The sequence below is a fragment of the Gymnoscopelus braueri genome, assembly GCF_963280865.1.
Source record: "Gymnoscopelus braueri genome assembly, chromosome: 24".
NCBI lineage: Eukaryota > Metazoa > Chordata > Actinopteri > Myctophiformes > Myctophidae > Gymnoscopelus > Gymnoscopelus braueri.
The window spans coordinates 30,211,948-30,237,255 of record NC_137626.1 but is presented as its reverse complement, the minus strand read 5'-3'; the positions used below and the strand labels follow the sequence as shown (position 1 = coordinate 30,237,255).

The window sequence follows — 25,308 nt, the reverse complement described above, 5'->3', positions numbered from 1 at the left end:
TCTATGAAGCTATCTATGAAATCTACGAAAAAGTTTAATCTGCAACACAATGTTATACAATATGTAGTGGGGGGGGGGGGTGGCTACCTCTGAGATGTAGTGGAGTAGAAGTGAAAGTATTGAAAATCGGAAATACTCCAGTAAAGTAAAAAAAAGTACAGTACTTGAGTACATGTACTTAGTTACTTTCCACCACTGATGTTATACAATATGTAGTGGGGAGGGAGGGGGGTCCCTGCTTCATCTCTCTCTCTCTCTCTGCAGCTAAGGGGTCCTTGGCCTGAAAAACGCTGCAGACCCCTAGCTCTACTGGATGGCTCCTCCCCAAAGGAGCCAGACGGTGCAGAGAGATAAGACACACAGATGGATTCAGGTTGTGCACTGAGCGTGTTTAGAAGCCCTTCTCACTCACACAGAGACACACAGTCACACCTGGGAGCTGCTTCTTCTCACAGCCACAGGGTTCTGCCGCTGGCCGCTGGGAAGCAGTGGTGGAAAGTACATTTACTCAAGTACTGTACTTACGTAGAAATGCTGAGGTGTTTTTTTTTACCTTACCGGAGTGTTTCCCATTTTCAGTACTTTTACTTCTACTCCACTACATCTCAGAGGCAAATACCGGTATTATACTTTTACTCCACTACAATCATTTGATCAACTTTAGTTCTAGTTACTTTGTAGATTTGGATTATTATTACAAAACATACATTAACCACTTCAGCCCTATCTAAACTTTGGCTATTTTCAAAAGATCTTTTATACATTTTGAACTGAAATGGGACATTCTGCACAATGAGTACATTTACTTTTGGTACTTCATGTGTATTTTGATGCAGATGCTTTTGTACTTTTACTCAAGTGCATTTTGAATACGGGACTTCTACTTGTAACAGAGCATATCTACATTGCAGTATTGGTACTTTTACTTAAGTACAAAATGGGAGTACTTCTTCCCACCACCGCTGAGAAGCGCCACTCCAGCACCTGCTACAGTATGCCTTGCGCAAAGGCACCTTGTTGGATGTTTTCATCAGAGGGGTCTGTCTGTCTGTCTGTCTGTCTGTCTGTCTGTCTGTCAAGCTGTCACTAGGCTGATGTAGAATCGCACACATTTCTGCTCATATAAATATGTTCCGTTCTCTCTGAAATAGTGAACATTTACACATACAGTGGAGGTCAAAGGGGCTCGGATTGTCCAAATGTTGACACAGATGATGTATATATACTTTATATGATGATGTCATCAATACATTTGACTTGTAACTGTTTGACTGTCCATCATAACTAGCAAAAACTAATTGCCACAACATGTCGCACCTGTGACATGTTGTGTGCATGGACTATTGTCACTATTGTCAGAGTGTGCCTGTACCCGTGCTAATGGAGAAAAGCAGAAATCATGCAAATTATGAGACAAGCATGACATTTCGGTTGGTTGTTCTCCAGGGATTATTGATCAAATCTGCATGATTGGCCATTTGAAAATCCAACATGATGGCCGCCACACTGGCCTCTCGGAGTAGATTTGTTTCATAAAAATTTATATTGTTTTTCCGACTTGAATGATCTTGGTGTCATTTTTTTAAAGTTTGAAAACATTCTACAATATTTTGTTTAAATAGTTTAACACTGGCATAATAATTGTAGCGATGTAATATGACATTAGTAATAGGAAAGTAAAAAAATTAAAATGTGCCACTTTTATTTTTGCCCACACTTTATTTGAAAAGTAACCAAAAACACCAATATAACTGTACTGAAATGTTCCGATTGTCCATTCTTTAGGTGTAACTCTGTGAGTTAAAATTACTGAAGGCAAAATGTTTTTGATAAGTTTGTGCAAAGCCATAAAACTAAACACTAAACAAAACTGGTGCTAAATAGCAATGTCCTTTTATGGGAGGTTTGCAAACCTGTGTGGACCGCACGAAGACCTGAGTATACTCTGCTTCAACAAGAGAGCACAGCACAACAAAATCCTGTGTGTTAATGTAACCATGAAAGAAGGGCAAAATCAAAACGTGTGAACGGAAGCCTACCTTTACAGATCATGCCCTCTTTGACGATGGCCGTCTTGCATATATCACAGCTCTTGACTTTCTTGAATGGCTTCAACTTGAAGTGATGCGTATGGACTCCCTCCAACTCCTCGGGCTGATGGAGAAAACACAGCAGAAGGAGGACAGGTCAGGTGTGTGTGTGTGTTAGTGAAGGTCAGTGGTTCTCAATGTTGTGGGGGTCCTTGAGGTGGTTCCAGGGCATCCCGAGCTAAATGATTGATAGTTAGAAAGACAAATGCAAGAAAATTGGACCCCTAGGGGGACAGTAACTCTAAGTGTACACATTTGTACACTGTCAGAGGTAAATTAACACAGATACTTTTACAGTGTAAATTGGGGTCCCCCCCCCACAAAAAAAAGGTATCAACTGAGTCTCCATTGTCATCATCATCATCATCATCATCACATAAAGGTACTAAACATTAAAACAAAAACAAAACTCACACCACCAAGGGGGACTTCAATCCCATATGCAACTGGTTGTACAGCGGGAATGCTAACTGACACAGTCATGGGACTTGAACCCACTCAACAATACACAATATGAGGGCGGCTGCGGCTCAGGAGGTAGTGCGGCCATCTAGGAACCGAAAGGTTACACACACACGGGCTCGCGCACACGCGCCGCATCCAGACTCCACAGTCAACGCTACGTTCAAGTCAAGCGTTCAGTGTTTAGATTCTTAGCATCCGGCAGAAGTTGTGTTCAACATCTATACAAGAACCGTTTTGCTTTTGTGTATCGACCACATGCAGATGTCACAAAGTCATTAATGCAGCTGTTTTGATATCAAAAACGCTTACTTTCATGTCGTTACTGTCAGGCAGAAACCTTGTATCTCCATATTATAACGTGTTATGTTTTTACGTAAATTAATGTCCTAGTTTATCATACAAGAGTGTCGCAAAAAAGGTAGCAAAAATAGCAGATATACAGTATAACACACACAACGCGTCGACGCGTTGTGTGCTTGTAGATCTGCTGTTTTCACACGGTTTTTTTAAAACAATAAAAAAGGAACGGTTTTGGACATAGAAGGTCTCCACCCAACAGCAATGATATATTGAGTCATGCACACACGCACACACACACACACACACACACACACACACACACACACACACACACACACACACACACACACACACACACACACACACACACACACACACACACACACACACACACACACACACACACACACACACACACACCCACACACACACACACGCAGCCCACCAGCGGAGGATGTTTTCACTTTGAAGTTGGCTAATTAAATGACTAATTAATGATGAGGAGAGAAGAAAGAGAGAGCCCACAGTAGCTCAGGGTGTCACAATCTCTAGAAATGTGTTTGTGTTCCAGTGTGCATGCATACATACCCACACTGTGCATGAGAATGAGTCAGCCTACAGTATGTGATTATACATGTGTACAGCATGCTTATGTAAGTGTGTGTATACATGTTGGTGTATATACCCTTGAATGTGTGTGTGTGTGTGTGTGTGTGTGGGGGTGTGTGTGTGTGTGTGTGAGTGCGTGCATGCTCGTATTACTATAGTTGTGGGAACCAAATGTACCCACAAGTATTGTACAATTTGATTGTAGATCGGCTATTTTCGGCTTAAGGTTTCGGGTTAAAAACGGCAAAAAAAGAAACTAGAAAAAGTGCTCCTCGGAGCACAGGTCTCCGCCAGGTCAGGTAGGTTATTGTGGCCTCCTGGTGGCGCTATAATAGGCCAATGTTTAAAGGGTACCATTTGTTCTTAGGCCTTGCACGGCAATCGGACACTGCATTCATGGTTTGAGGCATTTTGTGCAACTTTTTTTTTTGCTAAATTAGACCTGCTGGTGGCGCTATAACAGGCCAATGTTAAAAGGGTGGCATTTGTTCCTCAACATAGTGTGAATGTGCGTACAAAGTTTGACCGCAATCGGACGGTGCGTTCATGATTTGCGGAATTTTGTTCAAAACAAGCCACTACTGCAAACTTTAGATGTCAATCTTAGCCAATGAGGATGGAATATGAAAAATCAAACACATCCTTCTTGATCACATGACTATGAAGATCATGTGTACCGATTTGTGTGAAATTTGGATAAAATCGGAAGGAGTAATATAAAGAAATGTGTTTTACATAAGTCGGCCTCCTGGTGGCGCTATAAAAGGCAAATGGGAAAAATGCAGGGCAAAGGTTTTTCCTTGACCTCTAGGGAGTGCGCATACAAAGTTTTACACAGATCGGTGCAGTTATAGGTAAAAACATGAATCGGCCTGTTATAGCGCCACCATGAGGCTGATTTGAAAATGTTCAAGTGGCATTTCTTCCTCGGCATAGTGGAAATATGCGTGCAAAATTTCACCGAAATTGCATGCTGTGTTCATGATTTGAGGCATTTTGTTGAAAATTGAGCACTCCTGCAAACTTTGGAAGCCATTTTTAGCCAATCAGAATGGAATATGAAAAATCTGAAAGACGAGTTTTGTTTAATGACTATAGAGATACTGTGTACCGATTTGCGAGATTTTTGGACAAAATCTGTAGGAGTACTGTCAAAAAATATGTTTTGCACAAATCGGCCTCCTGGTGGCGCTATAAAAGGCCCATGTGAAAAATCTGGGGCAGAAGTTCGGAATTGGCATCCAAGGAGTGTGTGTGCACAGTTTCGCTGCGATCAAGCCAACACACGGACACACGGACACACGGACGGAGGGTAAAACATACTCTCTCGCCATGCCTTTCGGCCTGGCGGAGACAATAAAATTGCATTCCTAAAATCGCCCTCCTAATATGTTATGTTGATGTACTCACAATAGTAATACAAACGTATGTGTGTATGTGCGTGCTTGCATGCACGTACATATGTGTGTGTGTGTGCGTGTGTGTGTGTGTGTGTAAGTAGGTTGCTGAAACATCACGGGTACAGCCTGAGGAGCGATAAGCTCTAGAAACCCTGCTAGGTTCTCAACGAGCATCACAGAACAGCTTCTCCCACTGTATGTACAGTACCATATTATGCAAATCAATGAGGTGAGTTTGAATGACTGTGGATGCCTATTCCGCTAGAGCGAAATAGGCGGTGGTGGAAGAAGTACGATTTTTTTAAAAGTAGCAAGCAAAACCACAACATAGAAATATTCCGTTACAATTCCTGTATTCAAGATTTGACTGGCTCTACAAGCTCACAATGCGTCACGATGCGACGCGTTGTGAGCTTAAAGATCGCCTATCTTCCAATATAAAATCCTTAATTGGTTATGAATGTAAGTAACTAGTAACTAAAGATGTCAAATAATTGTAGTGGAGTAAAAAATACAATATTTGCCTCTGAGATTTAGTGGAGTAGAAGTATAGACTATAAAGTCAAAATGTAATCATCTTTATTGCTACAGGTTTACAGGTGTAAAAAAGTAGGTGCAATTTGTTTTTGTACAAGCTCCTTAGTTTTTGTTGTTTCCAGAAGTAACTAAGTACATTACTTGCGTAAATGTTCCTAGTTACTTTCCAGCAATGGGAATAAGGGGACTAAAGGATTCGTATCGTGATCATATCGTGAGTTTGTTTATGTTTATGTCTGAGTCATAGTGACATGTCATGCCTATATAGGTGTATTGGGTTTGTTTATGGTTATGTCTGAGTCATAATGACGTGGCTGTGGTCCGCCGGCCGGCCCTCCCAGTAGCCAATTTTAATGTAGGATAAGGTATCAAAATACTAATAAAAGTGAATGAGAAGATTGTGAGTTTCAGTCTCTGAGCTTCAGTCTCTGAGCTTCTTTCCTCTGCGTCTTGTTTTCAATGTCAGTCCAAGGAGAAGAAACTATTCTCCAGTGTGTGCCCACAGGGCTGCCCTGTCTCCTTCACCCTTCTCTCTCTCTCTCTCTCTCTCTCTCTCTCTCTCTCTCTCTCTCTCTCTCTCTCTCTCTCTCTCTCTCTCTCTCTCTCTCTCTCTCTCTCTCTCTCTCTCTCTCTCTCTCTCTCTCTCTCTCTCTCTCTCTCTCTCTCTCTCTCTCTCTCTCTCTCTCTCTCTCTCTCTCTCTCTCTCTCTCTCTCTCTCTCTAAACCCGCCGTTAAGTCATAATAATGATGTCATTTCCTCTGTGTATTTATGCAGCTGGGCCAGGCAGGCCCAAGTCGCTCTCCTCCAGAGAGCATACGTATGGCGTACATGTTACACGTTTTTTTCTGTGTCCTCCCGTGACTTCCACTGGACTGGGACACAAGGACAAAAGCGTGTGTGTGCGAACTGGGACAAGTGAAATAATAGCGAGATTTTTACCTCGTAAAGTCGTCAAAGCAGTGAACGTAAACCGATGTAATGTATCGGTTTATCGAGTGGAAATCTTGTACAGTGGGTCAAAAAAAAATATTTTACTTTTACTGTTCATGAAATGGGTAAAATAACCTGTGTTCCAATGGACCAAATGTAGTTATTTTAGTCACAAGCCCTTGTTAATACTTTTCATTGGATAGGTATTTTTTTTTTTTTAATAATAAAATCTCAGATCTACAAGCTTGCAACAACATGTCACGAAGCGACGTGTGTAGATTGGCTATTTTTGCTACTTTTTATTTTGAAAAAAGTAATGTGGAGTTACAAGATTTCTGTCCTCCATGTTAAAACCAACCCAGACTTTAGATATTTGGTGCTGTGATGTCCATTGAGCTCATCAGTGCGGTTAGGATTCTGCAGACCCCCGCCCAATACCCCACCCAACCCCTCCCCCTCCGTGTGCCGCAGCCAATTTGACTCAAAGCTTTTTATAAAAGTGTATTTCTCAGCATTTTTCTCTCTTTCTCTCTTTTTTTTTTGCTCTGCTATCTTCCTAAATCTTAATGGCTTTTGTCACACTGTGCGACACACTCGCTAAGCTCCAGAGAGCTGCGGCGGCTGACCTTGGGGCTCCGCGGAGCCGGGCAGAGGTAGGCCAACGGCGGAGCTGCTAAAAGCTAGCTACCATGCGGCCCATGTCCCCTGGGCGCCAAACAGGGTGTGTGTGTGTGTGTGTGTGTGTGTGTGTGTGTGTGTGTGTGTGTGTGTGTGTGTGTGTGTGTGTGTGTGTGTGTGTGTGTGTGTGTGTGTGTGTGTGTGTGTGTGTGTGTGTGTGTGTGTGTGTGTGTGTGTGTGTGTGTGCAGAGAGTTGTGTGCTAAGCACAGAACGGTCAACTCAATCAACTCATTAACGCTGCTGGGACATTCGAGTTAGCCCAAAATATACTGAGAGATCTGTACTTGGTTAACATTAGTTACTGCTATATTGCTCAGTGGTGGAATGTTACTAAGTATATTTATTCAAGTATTGTACTTAAGTACAATTTTGAGGTACTTTTAGTTTGAGTATGTCCATTTGTCAATATTTTATACTTCTACTATCTCAGAGGCAAATGTTGTACTTTTTACTCCATTACAATTATTGGAAAACGTACTACGCAGTTCCTTAAAAGCTACTTTGTAGATTTAGATTATTACAAAACACAACAACCAATTCAACCCAATGTTATACTTCATATATTCAAAAATAGCTGATCTACAAGCTCACAACGCGTTGCAATGTGACGTGTTGTGAGCTTATAGAGCTATTTTTGAAATATTTAAAAAATAAATATTGCTGCCAGTATTTCTACATTGTGATATTGCTACTTTTATTTAAATAAATTATCTGAGTACTTCTTCCACCACTGCAGCTAAAGCAGGTTAAACCATGCCGCTTTAACCATGCACATGAAACCATGATTTCATACCTGCTGCTATTTCAAGTGTTTTTAAACCTGATGCACTGTTTTTCATTGCCTTAACTATGTCATACATGCACCTGACACTGTGATTTTATATACCCGCTGCTTTTTAATATGCTGCAGATGTTTTCCACCTGCACAAGAGGCATTTATGCCTTCCATAGTGGCATCTACTGTATGCACTGCTGATTTTGAATGATGCACCTCCTATACTAGACTTTGTAGATTTGATTTGTCTGTGCCTTCCTATTACTTGACTTTTCCTGCGCTCCTCTCTTCTCCATTATCTTTCCCTATAACTCTTCCTGTAACTGCAATGTTGAAAGCTTGCACACACGCACACACACACACACACACACACACACACACACACACACACACACGCACTTCGCACACACACTTCACCCACTCTTTTACACCTGTAATCGTGTGCTGTGACAATAAGGTTGATTCTGATTCTTCAACAATGCATCAGGAAGGATACATGATATAAAATGCATCCTTAAAAAGACAAAAGATAGTAGGCTATGGCACATTCCTCATCGTTCAAAGCTTCTTTATATGGCATTCGGCCGTTCACATGATGTTCCCGAGCACCCTCCCTTGTTTCAGTAATGTCATCATGACTCACACACTGGTGCAGAGAGAAGCGAAGTCTCTCAAAGCCACTTTACACAAACACATAGACGCAGCCAGCCACCCACCCATGTCCCCCCACATCTCTCACAAATGAACCTTTCTTCTGCCAGTATGTTGATACAGCGAACAGCAGTTTCATTTTAAGTAGAAGCAGCACAGTAAAACAACTTATTTTCTCTTTCTGCTTAAGCAAATACATTGGATTGAAGCAAAGTGCTGGTCCAGTTCAAAGGGTGCTTGAGATGGACAGGATCAACAGGATTGTGTGGGACAGAGCTGGACAAACACAGATCAGCAGTGCAATATGAAAACGGACACAGGAGTGCCGTGCCACACAGCAAAATGCTACACCTGAAAGGGTACAAAAATAAACGGACCAGTTTCAGAGTTAAATGAACACTCTGCATTAGACTTGTGCAAGGTGACTTGTCTAAAATGGACACTTTGGCTCAATTAGACTGTGAATGACTCATCAGTTTTACCATCGACCTCCTGTTCCTGTGCTAAGGATTATGTGAAAGGACATTTCCGCCACAATATTAAATTAAAAAGACCTGAATTGAGCCATCGACCTATTTTTACAATTTCAACTTTATATCTTAGAATTCTCACACAATATATGTGAGACATGCAATAGCATGAAAGATGGAATTAGGCTCTGTGCATAACTGTAGTCCTAGGGATTTTTCAAAAATAAAAAGCAAATCTAAAAGCTCATAGCGCGACACTCGCTTGTATATCTTCTATTTTTGAATAGCCAAAGTATAAAATATGGTTAAAGTGGTTAAAATGATTGAGACGCTATATTAACTCATTTTGCTGGGGACCCCCTGGTACCCCCCAAAGGACCCCTGGGGGTCATACACCTAACTGATTTGGAAAGCAGTGCCAATATAAAAGACGCTCTAGTTCTACAGGTTTTTTGTACTATCATTTTTTATATTAATGTTATATTATCAATAAAATCGTAGTGTTTTGGCAATTAATTGGGGGCAAACAATGGAACAGGAGCGCGCCGCAAACCAATAGTAAGGAGGTGCTGACCACGGGAGATAAACTGTTTCAAAGAAAGGAGGTCGCACAGCTCGTAGCCACGATGCAATAACTTTTTTTGAAATTATTTTACCAACGTTTCGACACAGTAAAAGGTCTTCTTCAGGGTATGAATTCATTAATTAGGGGCACACAAGTTTGCCTCACAGCCAACAGGTTGGGAATCGCTGGTTTAGAGACGTCTACAAACATACCCTACATACACGCAACTTTCCCCAAATTTGACATAACTCTCAGTCAAAGGAACTGACACTTCACAACTGCACCTGTCAGCCAATGGGCTGCCCCGGCTCATTTCATTTATAAATAGCCTGTCAAAGCACCTTGGTGCCACTCTGGAGCCCCGATGTTAAAGATGACCTGGCAAAAAGCCGGTGGCTGAACCAATCAGACGCGGCCAGCTGTGTCACGGGCAGGTGCCATGGTTACCTGGCTGCCACGGCAACTGGGGGTCAGCGTGTCCTGTCAAGCGATGATGGATGAGGAAAGGGCAAGAAAACATACAACCACGTGCTAGTGCGCACACGCACACGCACACACACACACACACACACACACACACACACACACACACTGTGTATCTCTCTCTCTCTTTGGCACACAGGCCGGCATTGAGTTTTGTAACAACAGGAGCCCAAATGGTTCTTGGATGGCTGCCAACTAGCATCTGGGATTCAACTTTTTTATTTATTTATTTTTTCAGAGAAAGAGTAAAAAAGGGGCTGGCCAGCTAAAGCAGGGGACAAGCGAGAGGAAGAAAAGACGGGATACAAATATAACGTTCAAAGAGAAAGATGTATTTTAACCACTTTAATTCTGGCATCCCTATTTTGGGCACGTCAAAGGACCACAATGGGCATAAGCTCTCAAGGTTTTTAGGGCTTTATCCTTTTGACAGATGTACAAATATTATGTTCATGTTTATGCATTTGTGTCAAAAAAAGTTTCAATCAATGTAGGCAAAACATTTTAAAACATTGTCGAAGTGGAAAATAGCTGATCTACAAGCTAACAACGCGCCACCATGCAACACGTTGTGAGCTTGTAGCTATCTTGAAATCAAATATGAACATTTTACAAAAACAAAACATAATACAAAATGTCCCCATAGGAGACATTAACATCCCCATAGGGGATATTAACCCCTACGGGGACATTAAGCTGTATGTCCCCGTAGGGAAATTTGTTTCCCTAGAGTGCCATACAAAGCAGGAGCCTGGGTGATAATTCCACTTTTAGGGAGTCCATTTGTACACTCTAGATTCAGGATTTTATTGTGTATTCTACTGAATGTGTGCTGCTGAAAAACGGCCAACAGTCACTTCTTTTTTGTGGTGACAGTACCCAAACAATGTCTTATTACAATGTTCTAACTGCTAGCAAGAGAGAGAGAGAGAGAGAGAGCTCAGCAGCTCGCTTGCATGTGGATGACTGCCAAAAAGGCATTTAACTCGATACACAGGGGCGTGATGATGAAGATACTAAAGGCTTTAGCCTACTTACGGTGTCCCTCCCTATACCTGCTCCGTCCATAGGGACCACGTACACGGATACCTGAGCCAAGATGATGTTCTCCCAGACGGCAACAGTGAGGAGTTTGATATCCTGGCAGGGGGTGTTGCGGAGGGAAACCCTCGCCCCCTTTCATTATAGTCCTGGACTATGCACTTACATCAGGCAGGCCATCAGTGGACGGGAGCAAGAACTCGCTATTACTCCCACGAGGCCTATAGATGACTGCCTGCAGTAGTCCTAATGGGCCCGGACTATGCAGGTGACACGGCACAGGAGTTCCTGTCCAGAGTGGAGAGGAGACCGACTGCTTCAAGGTTTGGTCTCAGGCGAAATGCCAAGCAAACCGAGGTCGTGCACCTACAACATCCTCCCGGACCGTCCCCTTCTAATGACAGGAGGCACTGCCCTTAAATAAGTCAATGACTTCATATACCCAGGCTCATGGGTCAACTCGTCAGAGCATTATGTTAAAGACGACACGAAATTATATTTTGAGAGTATTTCCTTTCTGTACCGTGACATTGGCCCCGATTCACTAAGAAATGTACGACCATATTTTGATCTTACCGGCATTTAAGACAATATTTTGCATGAAGAAAATTGTCTTAAATGCCGGTAAGATCAAAATAATATGGTCGTACATTTCTTAGTGAATCGGGCCCATTATTTCTAAGTGAAACGGATAGATGAACTATAGTCTATATGGACTATAGTCTATATGGACTGATTTTGGGCGTTGGGGATTACCATGACACGCCTGGTCGGTCCACAAAAAAAAATAAAGATCAAACAAGTCAGTGTAGGCCTGGACCGCTGGCGTAGCGGTTCGGGCACCTAGGCTACAATGTAGCCTGACTGCGCGTAGACGACCTTTGCTGCATGTCACGCCCCATGTCTCTCTCCTCATTTCCTGTCAGCCTACTGTTTATCAATAATAAAGGGCATAAAAAACCCCAAAATAAATCTTTAAAAAAAAAGTCAGTTTAGAGTCACCTTTCTGTGACTCCATTGCCTATTAATTGCCACAAATGTTTTCAGAAACATATTTCAGTGTATACCGTTTAGAGAAAGGGGCAGGAGGCGCTGGTGAGCTAGCCAGATGCATGGAGGATGGAGATGACCGGAATGAATCACCCCTCAAGGGCTCGTAAGAGGACGACCTGAAGAGAGCGCCCGTTTTGTGGTTTTGCAACGACGAGAGAAAAACCTGAACACACTGACGATAATAAAAAAAAACATACACAAAAATCACAAGTCATGTCCTCAATGTTGTGATAGCTGGAGACACCCAGGAGAGAGAACCAGTGAGGGGGTTGAGAGAGGGAGTGAGAGTGAGAGAGAGTGAGAGTGAGAGTGAGAGAGAGAGAGAGAGAGGGGGGGGGGTGGTTGAATGGATGGATGGATGCAAGGATGGATGCATGGATGCATGGCGATGGAGGGTAATGAGAGGATGTTGCGCACAGGCGAGCGTGCGTGCATGTGTGTGCGCGCGTGAGCGTGTGTGTGTGTGTGTGGGGCTGTGTGCTTAGACAGCAGGTCCAGTAAATCACATCCCGTTGCTCGTCTCCCAGTTGCACTTAGCTAATGAAAAGCATCGCTACACCACGATGACCACGACCCCACTTACAACTGGAATGGAGAGAGGGGTGGGGGGAGGCCCCGTCCTCCATGCAGTCGTGACGGTGAGGCAGGCAGGCCAACACACATCATGCACCACGCCACGGTCAAAGGAGGTGAAGTGCACACATGCCTCACAATACACCTCACAATATGCTTTCAGATGAAAGCACATGCTATATATGCACACACAGACACACACACACACACCATACTCCCCTTTAATGCGGTATAGGATATGTATTTGTTAAATGGTGAAAGGTCAAACATTTGTAGCCTCGACTGCTTGTTTATGCAATGGGCATTTCCACCTGCAACCCTACACACACACACACACACACACACACACACACACACACACACACACACACACACACACACACACACACACACACACACACACACACACACACACACACACACACACACACACACACACACACACACACACACACACACACACACACACACACACACACACACACACACCTTTGCTCCCATGCGTGTGGCCGACGCACGTCTATGCCTTAAGTTAAACTCCACATGTGGTTACAGTTAAGTCCCGAACAAAAGGAAAAGCCTTCGCAGCATGAACTGGGCAGAATGGCAACATGGGGTTAAAAGAAGCATGTCGTAAGCTGGCACCATACTCCTAACCAAGTCCATGTTTTTTCAGCTTCGGCAGGTCTTGTTGAAACAAAGTTCTTCGGGGATGAAACCGTTGTATACAGCTCCGCTTTGAGTTCTGAATGTTAGACCCCACCGCTGTATACAGTACTGGAACTGTGATTATACCAAAGATCTGCGCTCTTTGTTTAACTCCAACGATGCTTGACATAATTTGTCTCTGAGATTTTGTCATTTTTGGTGTCAGACAGTGGACAAAGTGTGAGCTATCTCACTGCATTATTTAAATACTCTCTTGTTGTGTTTATTGTCGCTCAAGAGAGGGATTATAGAGGTTTGTACCTCGTAGCAGAAAACCTTTCTTCAAAACTGTCCATGGTACATGGTTGGCCGATTGTAGACATAAAATAATATAAATCACAAACGCATTAAGTGCCTCACCGATCACACAATGTTCGCATTGGTTTCTCTGCGGTGATGTTCGGCTAGTTAGGCAATCTTTGAAGTGCAAGAACTGTCGAAAGAACGTCAACAAGACACTGGCTTTGTTTGCTCCACAATGGTGGTCATTTTGTTCTTTGTTTGCATGGGAACTTCACACAATGCGCGACTTCAAACCGTCACTATTGTCCATTAATTGCCAGTACATGGGACTGATGGAGGCAGATCGTCGAAGCCTTATGTCCCACTTGGGACGAAGAGGAGTAACTAAGTAACATGGGACTGGTCCCTGATATGTGATAACAATAAGGAAGTATATGAAGCTCTGTGTGTGATGAGATGAACTCATTGAAGATACATTGTGGATGAGCGACTTAGCAACACAGACACACACACACTGAGACACACACACACACACACACACACACACACACACACACGCACGTGCACGCGCACGCGAGCGCATGGAGCGATAGTGTGATTGATTTGAGTGTGACGTGGGTCCCTGCTCCTTCACACATGAGCTGGAGACTCTCAGTCACATGCAAACGCAACACCACACCTGCTTTCAATTTACAACCAATTGAAATTCTGTCAGGAACAATGACTGCCTTTGTGTGACAGTGAGAGGGAGAGAGAGAGAGAGAGAGAGAGAGAGAGAGAGAGAGAGAGAGAGAGAGAGAGAGAGAGAGAGAAGAACGAGGGGGGATGGTTACATGCAAGAGCAGCAACATCAAGGTGGTGAGTGTTGTATTGTACATAGACGTGAACTTGTCTTCAGGATGTGCTGTGCTGAGTACTAGATATGTGTGTGTGTGTGTGTATGTGTGTGTGTGTGTGTGTGAGAACATGTCTTCAGGATGTGGTGTATTGAATACTGTGATGTTTTATTAATGAAGTCAGTCCCAGTGGACGGACACTATGGGCAGTGTGCCAGGTTGTAGCAGATCCCTCATCACGTATCACACACCCTGTCAGCACACTGAGAAACTCCACGCGTGTGTGCATATGTGTGTGTGTGTGTGTGTGTGTGTGTGTGTGTGTGTGTGTGTGTGTGTGTGTGTGTGTGTGTGTGTGTGTGTGTGCCTGTGATGCCCCGCTGTGTGAACAAACATTGGCTTGGGTCTGTGCGTGGAGTGCATACCTACAATCTCAAAGGCAAGTACATTTGTGTGAGTGTGTGTGTGTGTGCACGCGGAGTGCGTGCGTGTGTGTAATATGATCAATAACAGGTACAGGCAGAGTGACACCTCAATCAATAAGTTGAGATCATCAAGTCTAGGCTGCTTATGATCATTAGCTAACTACTGATGAACTTCCAATGTCACGTGTTAATGAGTACCCTCTGTCTGTCTGTCTGTCTCTATGTCTGTCTACCTGCTTTGAAAATAAGAAGAAACACGGCACAACAACACAAGGTGCTGATATGCATGTACGGACAACACTCAAACTGCACACACGTATGCACAGTTGCACAAACACACACACAGGCGTACGGTACGGCGCATGCGCACGCACACACATGCACACGCACCAAACTCTGGGCAGACGGAGCTTTGAAATGCAAATGTGCGATTTGATTTCCTGCATTGGCCTGTTTCTACGTGGCTCAAACTTTTTTTTTCAATCTGAGAGTGTGTGTGTGCGTGCACATGTTATATGCCATAGTGGATGGCATGGCACCCTAGAGTGCTGTGACACCAGTCCAGGGGTGCCGCCGATATTTGGTATTTACCACAAATCACAAAAAGATTTTATACGAGTAAAACGTTTATTTCTATCAGTTGTAACTTTTGTTTCGGTCGTTAGACCTTCATGTCCTGATGGAATAAAGAGCTTTTTTTTGGTGTGCGTGCAGGTCCTATTCTTTGATTTAACCATCAGAGATCTCCTCCTATATCAGTCGTAACTGAAATGGATATTCAACTCAAGTTTTCTGCGCAACATATCCTCGCGGGAATGTTGTTTTGTTGTTGGTACTCATTTACGTACCCCCTCCTCCCCCTACATAAGACTGCCAAATGTGGTCCTCCTAACATTACCCGTCTGCAGATGTCTGAGGCCAGATGAAAGGGAAATATTGATGGGTTTCTTAGTACAAATAATGTTACACCCATTCAGCAACATCACGTCTGATGAGTTAACCCATTGATACCTGGAACGCTTCTGTGTCACTTTAGATGCCTTTGGCTATTCAAAAATAGCAGATATACAAGCTCGTAGCGCGGCACCGAGTGCCGCGCTACGAGCTTGTAGATCTGCTATTTTTGAAAAATCGTGAAAAAATATTTTTTATATTTTTTTCAAAAAACTGTTAGGATTTAGATTTTTTTTTAAAGAATCGCCTCAGGTCTTAATGGGTTAATGGAGGTCATGGCTGAATGGGCAGAGAGGCTGCCTGGGAAACAGAACGTCCCGGGTTCGATTCCCGGGCTCTGCTATGTGTCCCTAAGTGTCCCTGAGTAAGTTGCTTATTAGCCCCTTTTTTCTCATCTTGTCGTCATGCCAATTGATTCCTCCCAGCACACACTTCTGTGCGTTGTCACTACTGACTCACCTGCCAGTGAGGAGAACCCCCACCGGGAGGACGAAGAGCCTTCGTCCTACTCTTTCCCGCCCAACACTCCCTGCTGACAGGTGCCACCCCAGCCCGTAGGTATACGTGCAGTGACATCACCCTGGGCACCGCACTGTGCCACCCGAGCGCCTCTGAGAAAGACTCTGGGCTCTAACTCGTCACAATGATTCAAATAGTTACGGATTATCATGTTGAATGTTAAAGCAGTAAAAAAAATGATGTAAATGTAACAATGTGATTTTGGGGTGCCGTGGATGAATAAATATGTAGGTTTCTTCTCCCATAGGGCAGTGGTTCTCAAACCTTTTCATGTCACGGACCCCCAAAACGACATGTATTTGGCTGCGGACACCCCCCCCATCTAAAAAATATTTTGTGCCAGGGATTTTTCAAAAATAGCAGATCTATGAGCTTGTATATTAGCTATTTTGAATAGCCAAAGTATAAGATATGGTTAAAGTGGTTGAAATGATTGTGACACTATATTAACACATTTTGCTGGGGACCCCCTGGGACCCCCCCCAAGGACCCCTGGGGGTTCCCGGACCCCACTTTGAGAACCAATGCCATAGGGCATACATCACCAGGTGACAGCTGCACTCTCCAAGGACCTCTTGGGACCCAACAAATCAGTCCGACATGGAAGCCTGTGTATGGTCTAGCTTGTTTGCATTATGCACCGTTGCGCACACACACACACACACACACACACACACACACACACACACACACACACACACACACACACACACACACACACACACACACACACACACACACACACACACATGCATGCATGCACGCATGGCAGACAGGCTTTCAAAACTAGAGCGGTTTTAGACGCTGGCTGCATATGAATGTAAAATCCGGAGTGTACAGTATGGGTCCATTTGTATAAGCTCTCAAGGTTAACCTAACACTCAGTTACAGTGGGGCCGCTGAATGGGGCATGCAGTCCCTCCAGGGAGCTCATTAGAGCGCTTGTTCCCAACGTCAGGTCCGGGGGACCACCAGGGGTCCCAAAAAAATTGACCCTTACAGGTCTGTAGCTTTGAGAGTTGAGGATTTCACAGTGTAGATTGGGGTCCGAGAGATGAAAAATGGGATCAAATAGGGGTTTGTGGCCTATTTCATATCAAATTGGGGGTCCCTGAATCAACATCATCACTGTCATCTTCATCACCATCATCATCAGTGCTATCATCAGTCTTGTAAGGACTGAAATGACAAGTGAAAGGTTTCCTCTTGGCAAAATCTCCACAACCTTCAAATACTAGAGAATTCCGTAACTGCACCTTGCCAAAGTTTCCATTAAAAAAACAACAAAGAAATGTCTTCGAAATATATTTCTGAACGTCCACTTCTGCTAGTAGCTAGACAGGCTTCGATTGATTTGATTTACAGAAGTTCTTAGTTACGTGTCTGCAAAGGCGAAATGGATGTTGAGAGGGGCGGTGGGACGTCGCATTTTCAGCGCTTCCTATGTACAGTACTAACTGTTTTAGGTGGAAGCATTTGAATATTGTGTCGGCCAACGTTCTGTCTCGAGAGACTACACTCCTTCTGAGAGGAAATGGAGGTTTCCCAATGAGAGAATAAATATATGTCATAGTAGGAGCTGAAGTAATGTATGTAGGACATTCAGTAGACACCCTGGCCTAGAAGACATCAAGAACCAAAAACGCTGGCAGAAACCCACCATATTTCAACTTTCGTTGGTTTAGTTTAGTTTAGTCAAACAATGACCTACTTCGTCATACAAATGTCATGCAAAAGCAGTGAAAACAGCCGATGTACTTGTTAGGGGTGGGACGATATGGGTACCTCACGATACGATATGTATCACGATATTAGGCCCACGATAACAATATATATCACGATATCTGAAAATGCCGATATATTGCGATATCACGATATATTGCATGAAATTTCACCAACGATATATCACGATATCTGAAAATATCGATATATTGCGATATCACGATATATTGCATGAAAATTCACCAACGATATATCACGATAGTCCTTGTATTCAATTCATAAACACATAAAATAGCACCAAACAGTTCAAAATCATCATTACACAAATACAGAGTAGGAAAAACAACGTATCACAAACTTAAAAAAAAAAAAAAAAAATATCGATATTTTTCGGGAGGATATCGATTATTTATCGCGGGAGAAAGTATCGCGATATATCGATATATCGTCCCACCCCTAGTACTTGTACATCTGCTAGTTTCACTATTTTAGAAAAAGTTAAGTTAAGTCTGTCTGTGAGTTTCATAAATGTTGAACCAATGTAAATTATTAACTCTTTGCCAGCCACCGACGAGATTTCTCATCAGATTCTGCCAAGGCGCAGCCTGCCACTGACGAGAATGACGAGAGTTGTGTTTTCAGTGGTTTTCCACCTGAAAACCTGTTCGCTACCCTATGAATGATGCTTTCACTATGACGACAGACCCGGATTGGCTCATTTACTTCCTGTTTATTTCCTGTGGGAAAATGGCTATATCTCCGTTCCTCTTGCTTTACGGCAAAAACAAGGCACATTCAACTGGCCACAGCTATGCAACGGATTACCACGACCGGATAATTTATTTTTTCGAGACCCCCGTGCGTGTAATGAGGCAATCTCCGTGGGGACGGTGATCATGGATAATATTCCATGATTTTTCAAAGGTCAGTAAAATTGTGCGTTTTCGCTGGCAGTAGCATCCCACTATTACACTATTACTATGGCAGTTAAGGAGTTAACAACATCTCCATTTCCTTATAAGTAATAGTTTTGGACATACAAGGTTTCCAGCAACTATATCATCACTGTCATCACTGCAGATGACAGCATCACTGAAGTCGTGATCATCGTTGTCAGTCACTATTAGTTTCTCTCTCATGAAATCACACTATACCGTTGACATTTTCCTAAGGCGTACAGGATCGTGGTCTTGCTTTCATAACAAACTGGACTAGGAGTGCAATCATTTTGGGCGGTCGGCACTTACTGCGGAAGGTCATGACCTTGAAATGGTTGCGGCTAGTTAAGGCCACACGAGAACAATTGACCTTTCATATGAGCTACGGCTCTGGAGAATAAGACGTTCTTAAGTGGGTTTACGCTTGAGAAGGATAGTGGTTCAAAAAGAACGTCCGCCGACTGCTATTTCAACTGTTCAAAGATCTTCGGTGATTTTTTGGTGATGTTTTCATTGCTTTCCTCAAACAAACTAACCTTTTTACAGCGTGGCACTGTAGGACCCGAGCCGTCTAGAAGAGGGTGTGTGTGTGTGTGTCAGGGGCTAATCTCGCAAACCACTGGACCGATCAGCATCATATTTCTTGTGCACACTGCCTATAAGGCCAAGGAAGTAAATCATCATCATCATGTATGTTTATACTTTTTGAAATAACAAACTTTAACTTTATACTGGAATTACAATAGGGGTTTGACTGGGCTGAAACATTGCCCAAGTATAAAGATGACTGACGTCATAGTGGTATAGATAACTGATGTCACAAACTGACCACATGACGTCCTAGATGGAAGCTATGCCATTATTATAATTTTTGTTGTTGAAATCGACAAGCTCACAATACTTTATTGATTTATTGAAAGGATAGCCCTTTGAGATGCAGCATCTCATTTCCGAGGGGGTCTCATAAAATCATGAACAACAGACATAGATACATAGATATTATACAATAATACAAATACATTCGTACACAGATAGCTTGCTCACCCACACCACACCATCAACTGTTAAACAGAAGAGAAAAAAAGTATACAATACATTGCATAATGACGTGTTGTGAGCTTGTAGATCATATAGATGTCTACAGGGTTAAAGATCGGCTATTTTCAATTAGCCAATGCATGTAGGGTTAAGGTGGTTACATTTATGCTACAGTGACACATTTTGCTGGGGACCCCCTTAAGGATCCTTGGGGGTCCCCGGACCCCACTTTGAGAACCACTGCACTTATTCAACTGCTGCTGGCAAAACGGTGGCTTGATTTCCAAACCATAACAATCAGCCGCTTAGTCGAACGCCCGATTCGCTAATTCACAACATCTCTCCCCCGCAATTAGTCGTGACTTACTTAATTCCCGCCGTCAAAACATAGAGAAGAGCAAATGAAAACGTTTTGTTTTTCTCGCAGCAAATGACACACTCAGCTGTAGGTAATCTCTGTCCTGCCGTAAATCAATGGATCAAGATGAAGAGGCGACGGGGTGGTTTGGAGATTAGCTGTCTGGACGGTGCAGACAGAGACACGAGCCCATTCATTAAGCAAGAATCTCCTCACTCAACACAAGCTAATCAGCCCGCAGCGTTGCAGGGACACTCTTATTAGCAGAAAAGAAGGCAACACACACACACACACACCAAACACACCCACCCACCTATGCTGCATTCCTTTCATACGGGGTGGTAGACTCACACTTGCACAAGTGAGCACATGCATATGCACATGTGCAGCATAAATCTCATAGGCCTCTTGTCCGTCTGTCGTGTCTGTCTCCGTCTCTGTGTCGCTGTCTCTCCATCTCTCTCCCTCTCTCCCTCTCCCTCTCTCTCTCTCTCACACACACACACACACGCGCACGCATATGTACTGTACACACGCACACGCACACACCATACAGACATGATGCACGCAGTGCGAAGCCCAATCAAAGGCGGATTGATTTTCATAGGTCTCGGGGGATATTGTCCAGTCAATAGGGGACTCGGTTAGACAACTGTAGACATTATGGATCTAGCATGCATCTTACAGTAGCTTACAATATCTCAGCTGCCCTTACAGTATGTTCTGCTGTGGAGCAGAACGGACACAATGGTAGGCATTTAGCAGACAATCCTATGCAGAGTCGCTTGCAAAGTGCGAGTGTTGTAGTACTGTACACGCAACGAACCCTAACCAACGGCAGGGAAGTGGTCGAGGAATTTGTGTATGCAAGGTTTGATTTATAAAACAACAGCATGGAAATAATGATGGAAAAATGACATTTCTGTTAATTTTATCCACCTGTTTTTATATAGCTGAATGGAAATGATTACGCAAACTAATTGCGATTAGCAATTATGTAATAACTGACAGGCCAAGTGGATAGAAACTAGATAAAACATTTGGATGGTGAACCAATGACAGTAGGAGCTACGGAGCGGTACAGTAAGACTGTGTGTCCTGCCATTTCTGTAAAAGCTAACATTCTCCCTGTGCGTGTGGAGCTCATCAATAATTGATAGTATGTATTTGAGGAGCGTTCTTAGAACACACTTCTTGCACATCACTCAGCCTCGCTGCCGCTTCCCTGGCTCCGCAATCTCTCCTTCCCTCTGCCGACCTTATGGCGCGTCACGCACCTCATATCTCACGCTGCGCGCGTCTCCTGCAACTGCGATTTTTCTCTGCAACGTTCTAATGGTCAATGCTCCGGCGTACAGCGGTGTTGCTTACTGAAAATAGCAGGTTTGTTTTGCAGGAAAAAAGCTGACAACGCGTCGCGGGTTGCGACCCATTGTGAACTTGTAGATCGGTTTACAAAATCTAAAGTATATCGTCGCTGTCGGGTGGAAACCTTATATTATGTACAAAACCATTCATTTTTTTATTATTATTATATATTTTTGTTAAAATAAAATAGTCAAAATAGCCGATCTACAAGCTCAAGTTCACATTGTGAACTTGTACATCGGCTATTTTCACTACTCAATTGCAACACTCAACTTAATTTATGAAAAGAAATATGGAGATGCAAGGTTTCTGTCCGACAGCAACGATATTCAAGCATAAAGTATAAAATGTATAAACTGGGCTTGAAAAGGTTTTGTCTCGTCACGAATCTTCGGTCAGAACTAGCCTTAAGGCCGACGATGTCTGCAAGCGAACATTTTCAGCCTCCACATATGGGCTAGAGGTCAACGTCTCAATTTTGCATGCAAATGGCACGGGAGCGATTCCTCCAACCTGCCTCTCTCTCTCTCTCTCTCTCCTCCTGACATCTAAATGTCTCTCTCTCTCTCTCTCTGCACTGCCAGCGATGCAACATGCAAAAGTAGGGCAGATGCTTCATTTAACACTCGGGCGATATCATTACATTGCGTGTGTACATTATACAACATCAATGCATACGACCATCTGCCACCCCCCGCCAATAACAGAGGCTGAAGCCACATGCACAGAGACCTGTTTTTAAACGCAGGTTTCCGCAATATGCGGTGCATTAACTGGCCACGAGCAAAACTCGGAAGTGCAATATGGCGATCCATCAATTCGCACGGACGTCGCACACGTGCAAACAAATGTGCCTGCTTGTGCGTGTACAGATGCTCACAAGGCTACATTTTTATACCTTATGTCTTATACAGGACACAGCAGGCCCAAGCAGTGTGCACGTGCATAGATAGGCACGTACCTGTGTGTGGGTTTGCACATAACACACACACACACACACACACACGCAAATGCATGCATGAGTGTCTGTGCGACACCGGAGGCTAGTCTGTGTGACCTTGTACGTGTTTCATACATCGCACGCAGGTTCACACATATTTTTATTTTGTTTATTTCCAGTAAGGACTGTTTCCCGATGCTAAGCGGAACTCCCCTACCCCCCCCCCCCCCCCTAGTTACTGACACACTCACTACTAGGTAGGAATGAAGTGAGCAGCAGCAGATTAAATTATACAGGAGCATCCAGGAATAGCACGGCGGCCTAGCTCCCGCGGACTCACAAGAACACACGCCGACGCAACGCGAGCCACAGAGCCGTCCGACCACATTAGCCCATCACCGATCACGGAGCAGAGGCGACCGCCGTGGAACCGCGGTCGCCCTCTCGGAGCAAGAGGCATGGATCACTGAAATAGGCATCATCGAAACGAACGCCAGTACTTGCAAAGGCGATGGACGGACTGGGTTAATGTGGGCGTTCCAGATGTGAAGGTTTGTTGGGACAAGTTGGGTTAAGTTGTGCCAACTCTGGATTTTCACACGTATCCAAAGTGATGTCTACCCATAATCCCCAATCTCACCAATACAGCAGGCACGCCGAGGTTCTCTCAAAACTCTTCTCTCCATCATCATGCCGTGACTCCTTTCCAAAGGAACATTACATCATTAGTCATTAAGCCCTATATACTGTACATACAAAAATAGGCCATCTACAAGCTCAGAAATCACTTGACCATGTACTGTAACAGACCCTGGAGTAGATCGGCTATTTACGAAAATCTTCGCCTATAATGCCATGGCCAAAATAGGGGCGCCAGGTTGAAAATCGTTAAAAGCCACGACCCTGTGTGTGAACAGCGGCGGTGACTGTGACGTCACAGAATATGGATCACTTGACTATGTACAGTAACAGACCCGCCCAAGGTTCTGGTTGCTCTGAGTGAGAACCTGTCATAAAAAAAACACCTTCAAATTCATGACAGATGATGAAACATACGATAAACGTTTAATCCTCGATCTACGACCATTGAACGAAGTCAGCATTTGTCTGCGCCCAACAGAAAGAAATACATTGGTGTCTTACACAGTAAGAGAGGGGGGAAAATGGTCATCTATTATAGGAGAGTGAATGCATTCTACGCACTACCGAAATGTATGATTATCTAACAGATAGACTATAGGCTGATATAAAATTAAGACTACAATCAATAACTTCATGGCATATAGCTTTGTACGTGGCATCAACCAAATTCAGACTGCATAAAAAAATGGGGTTTTACTCTATACGTAAACTAATGCTTAGTTGACCGGAGTCGGCTCTCTACTTGGTCTGCTCTTTTTTCCCTCTACACCAAATCTCTTCTCCAAAAATAGCCGATGTACAAGCTCACAATGTGTCGCAACTTGACGCGTTGTGAGCTTGCAGATCTGCTATTTTCGGTGAATGTTCCCCACACAGAATAGGGACGCTGTAGGGTTCAAGTGGTTGAGGCTGACAAAAAAACCTAAACACGGTCAAATCCTGAGAATGAATCTATAAATTGATGAGGAATGGTCCATTAAGTGTGTGTGGGTGTGTGTGTGTGTGTGTGTGTGTGTGTGTGTGTGTGTGTGTGTGTGTGTGTGTGTGTCTGTGTCAAAACAGTCCCCCATTCACCTCACGACACGGTAATCACAGGGTCACCCATCCAGCCACTCACCCCCTGCCCCCTCCACTCGGACACAGTGCGTCACAGATTCAGACAGTTGCTGCTTACCCAAAACATGCAGGAGAGGCAGACCCACGTCCTGACCCTCCCTGTCTCTGATGAGGGCACAGACAGGGAGACAGAGGGCATCCTGGCCACCGAAAAACAACGACGACGACGACAATAAACGGGCAATTTAAAAAAAAAATTGGACAAAGTCACACTTCAGCTTCCACTTAAGGCAGAATCCCGCAGTATTTCCCAGGAACACCCGGCGATTCCTGGCGGGCCCTACGGCGGTGCAAATCCATTCCAGACACGCGAAGGTGCACGGCAGGGAGGTAGGGAACGAGGGGAGCCGTCCGTCTCTCCTTCCCTCACCCCCCCTCTTCTCCTCTCCTACCTCTCTCTGTGTTTATGGTCTCAAGTCGGTCTCTTTCACCCTCCTCTGAGCTCCCTCTCTCTCTCTCTGTGAGTCTCTCTCTCTCTCCCTCTTGATCTACCTCTTGCGCTCACTCAGAAGACTCTCTCACTTCCCCCCCTCCCACTGTCTCTCCATTCTCTCTCGCTCTCTATTTTTCCTCACTCACTCCCCCTCTACCTCCTCCTCACGTATAACATTGTTCCTTCCGCTGGAAGAGAGGTAAGTCTTCCCTTTTTACTCCGACCAGAAAACTGCCCCTCTCCTCAAATGAGTCTCGTTAGCCCCTCCTTTCAAAAACACTTCTCCCATTCTCTCTCTCTCTCTCTCTCTGTAACACACACACACACACATATATACACATAGTCTATTCATTGACCACTCTCACTCTCTCTCTCTCTTTCTCTCCACCCCCTTCTTCTGCCTGCATGCATACTTCACCTCTCTTCCCCTCCATCGCTTCTTCCCT

The 25,308-nt window shown here is 44.0% G+C and overlaps 1 protein-coding gene across 1 annotated transcript in view; it reads right to left on the bottom strand.

Annotated features, from left to right (window-relative positions):
• The window catches only part of LOC308080572 (tensin-1-like), a 142,953-nt gene extending 118,018 nt beyond the window's left edge, over positions 1-24,935 (bottom strand). The window contains 2 exon segments of the mRNA XM_080422466.1: positions 2,040-2,154; positions 24,488-24,935. Of these exon segments, the coding sequence (XP_080278592.1) occupies positions 2,040-2,154; positions 24,488-24,568 (196 nt within the window). The 5' untranslated portion in view covers positions 24,569-24,935.
• Between the last annotated feature and the right edge of the window lie 373 nt (positions 24,936-25,308).